Source organism: Penaeus monodon, chromosome 23, assembly GCF_015228065.2.
Source record: "Penaeus monodon isolate SGIC_2016 chromosome 23, NSTDA_Pmon_1, whole genome shotgun sequence".
Lineage (NCBI taxonomy): Eukaryota > Metazoa > Arthropoda > Malacostraca > Decapoda > Penaeidae > Penaeus > Penaeus monodon.
In genome coordinates, this window is record NC_051408.1 from 16587090 (window position 1) to 16588802 (window position 1713).

Consider the following 1713-nt stretch of genomic DNA (forward strand, 5'->3'; position numbering starts at 1 on the left):
GAAGAAAACTGAAGTACAAAGAAAACAATCATTTCAACAAGTTAAATCTGATTTACCTCCAGATCAATAGCTGTGAAGTCCAGAGGCGTAAGGTACATGTATGGGGTCCCACTGGACTTGTCAATTGGACCATCACTCACACTTAGAATGTTGCCAAATGGAAAGCCTTCAGTGACTTTCTGGGTGGAGAATGTTGCTACAGTAGCCCAGTCTGAAAGTGAGGGAAATCATTTAAATGTGATAACAGCTGATTGACAGAAACTGCATTAAACAATTTCAAAACCTCAAAATTATTTTTTCAAAAAGATAAAGCAAAAAGATGTTACAACAAGAGTATCCGCTTCCAAAAATCTAGCAAGTTGTTTTCATATTCCTTTTTGTCTCGAATAAGATATGTAGTGTCCACTAATAACTCCAGCACTGTCTCACAAGTTTCATCTCACTACATCACCCATTCCTTTATTCCCTTGTTGGGGCCTTCTTTCCCTGAGCCAAACATATAGTCATGTTTCTCACCCTTTTTTGTTGGAGATGAAACTTACTAAGCGTGAAATAGGGATTCTGTATGTAAGCTTTCACCCAACCAAACCCTCTATCCCTTTACTCTCTCCCATTATCTCTCCATAAAATGCAATATTGCATATCATCAGTAACATATGCATAAATGCATATATTACTGATTTATACAAAATACATATATAATAGTTTTTTGCGCCTACTTGTATATTTTCTGTAATCGCCACTTTCACTTATAAGTGTGGGGTAGTAGCAATAATTTGCTTCTACTTTCTCTACTGTATGGTATATATTTCATATATGATAGCAAAACACATTTCCCGATGTATAAAATCTACAAACTGAACCAACAAAGACAAAAATCTAACTTGATAAAGTTTGAAAATGATTCATCAGTTGCAGCATGGAGGATCTGTGGTTCCAAGAGGTCACACTATGCACATGAAGTATTAATCTTTAAACCTCATGCAAAAAGTTATTATGTAATTCACCTTTTTAATTAGATGCTACCTGCATACTTTTTTCCCATGACAGCTTTAAATAAGTTTTCATGTCAATACTTTGAGAAAACTAGAAACTAGAAACTCTGGCTTATGTGTTCTATGCAATGAGGGCACTTCTTAGGTGTATTAATTTCCATTTAAGATATTGATTAAACAAAAATATAACAGAGAAATAATGAAATGAATAATGAAGAAAGATGAGGATAAAGAATCTATGAGAAATAGAGCAAGAGTTATGCAAAAAGCTATATAATAAATGGAAAGGAAAAAAGATTGAAGACATAAAGATGTTTACAGAGAAAGGAAGATTATGTGAAAAAGAGATTGAAGGAAAAGAAAATAAGCAAACAGAAAGCAATAAAAAAATAACAAAAATATAAACTAATTTTTTTTTTTAAGAAGCTTACCTGAGGTGTGCACAATGTAGCGGGCCACCTTGGCCACCTGGTCATGTGGGGGAGGATCTGGCCAGGTCGTGCGCACTGACCCTGAGGCCACAACAACACCTTCATCTTTGATGGGATCTTGAAGACCCTGGAAATGCAGATTGTTTTAAGTGCAAGTTAAGGGATGAAAATAAAACATGATAAATCAATTCCAACATCTGTGCCTTGCTACAGTAAGTCCGTGATCAACTACTCTGATTAGCCTATTATAGTAGTAATTGACACATTTGGATTAGCACATGCCACCA

The 1713-nt window shown here is 35.0% G+C and overlaps 1 protein-coding gene across 1 annotated transcript in view; it reads right to left on the bottom strand.

Moving 5' to 3' along the window:
* The window catches only part of LOC119587826 (protein CREG1-like), a gene marked incomplete in the record, with an annotated part of 14322 nt that overhangs the window by 6757 nt on the left and 5852 nt on the right, over positions 1–1713 (bottom strand). Inside the window, 2 exon segments of the mRNA XM_037936528.1 lie at positions 57–211; positions 1427–1553. Of these exon segments, the coding sequence (XP_037792456.1) occupies positions 57–211; positions 1427–1553 (282 nt within the window).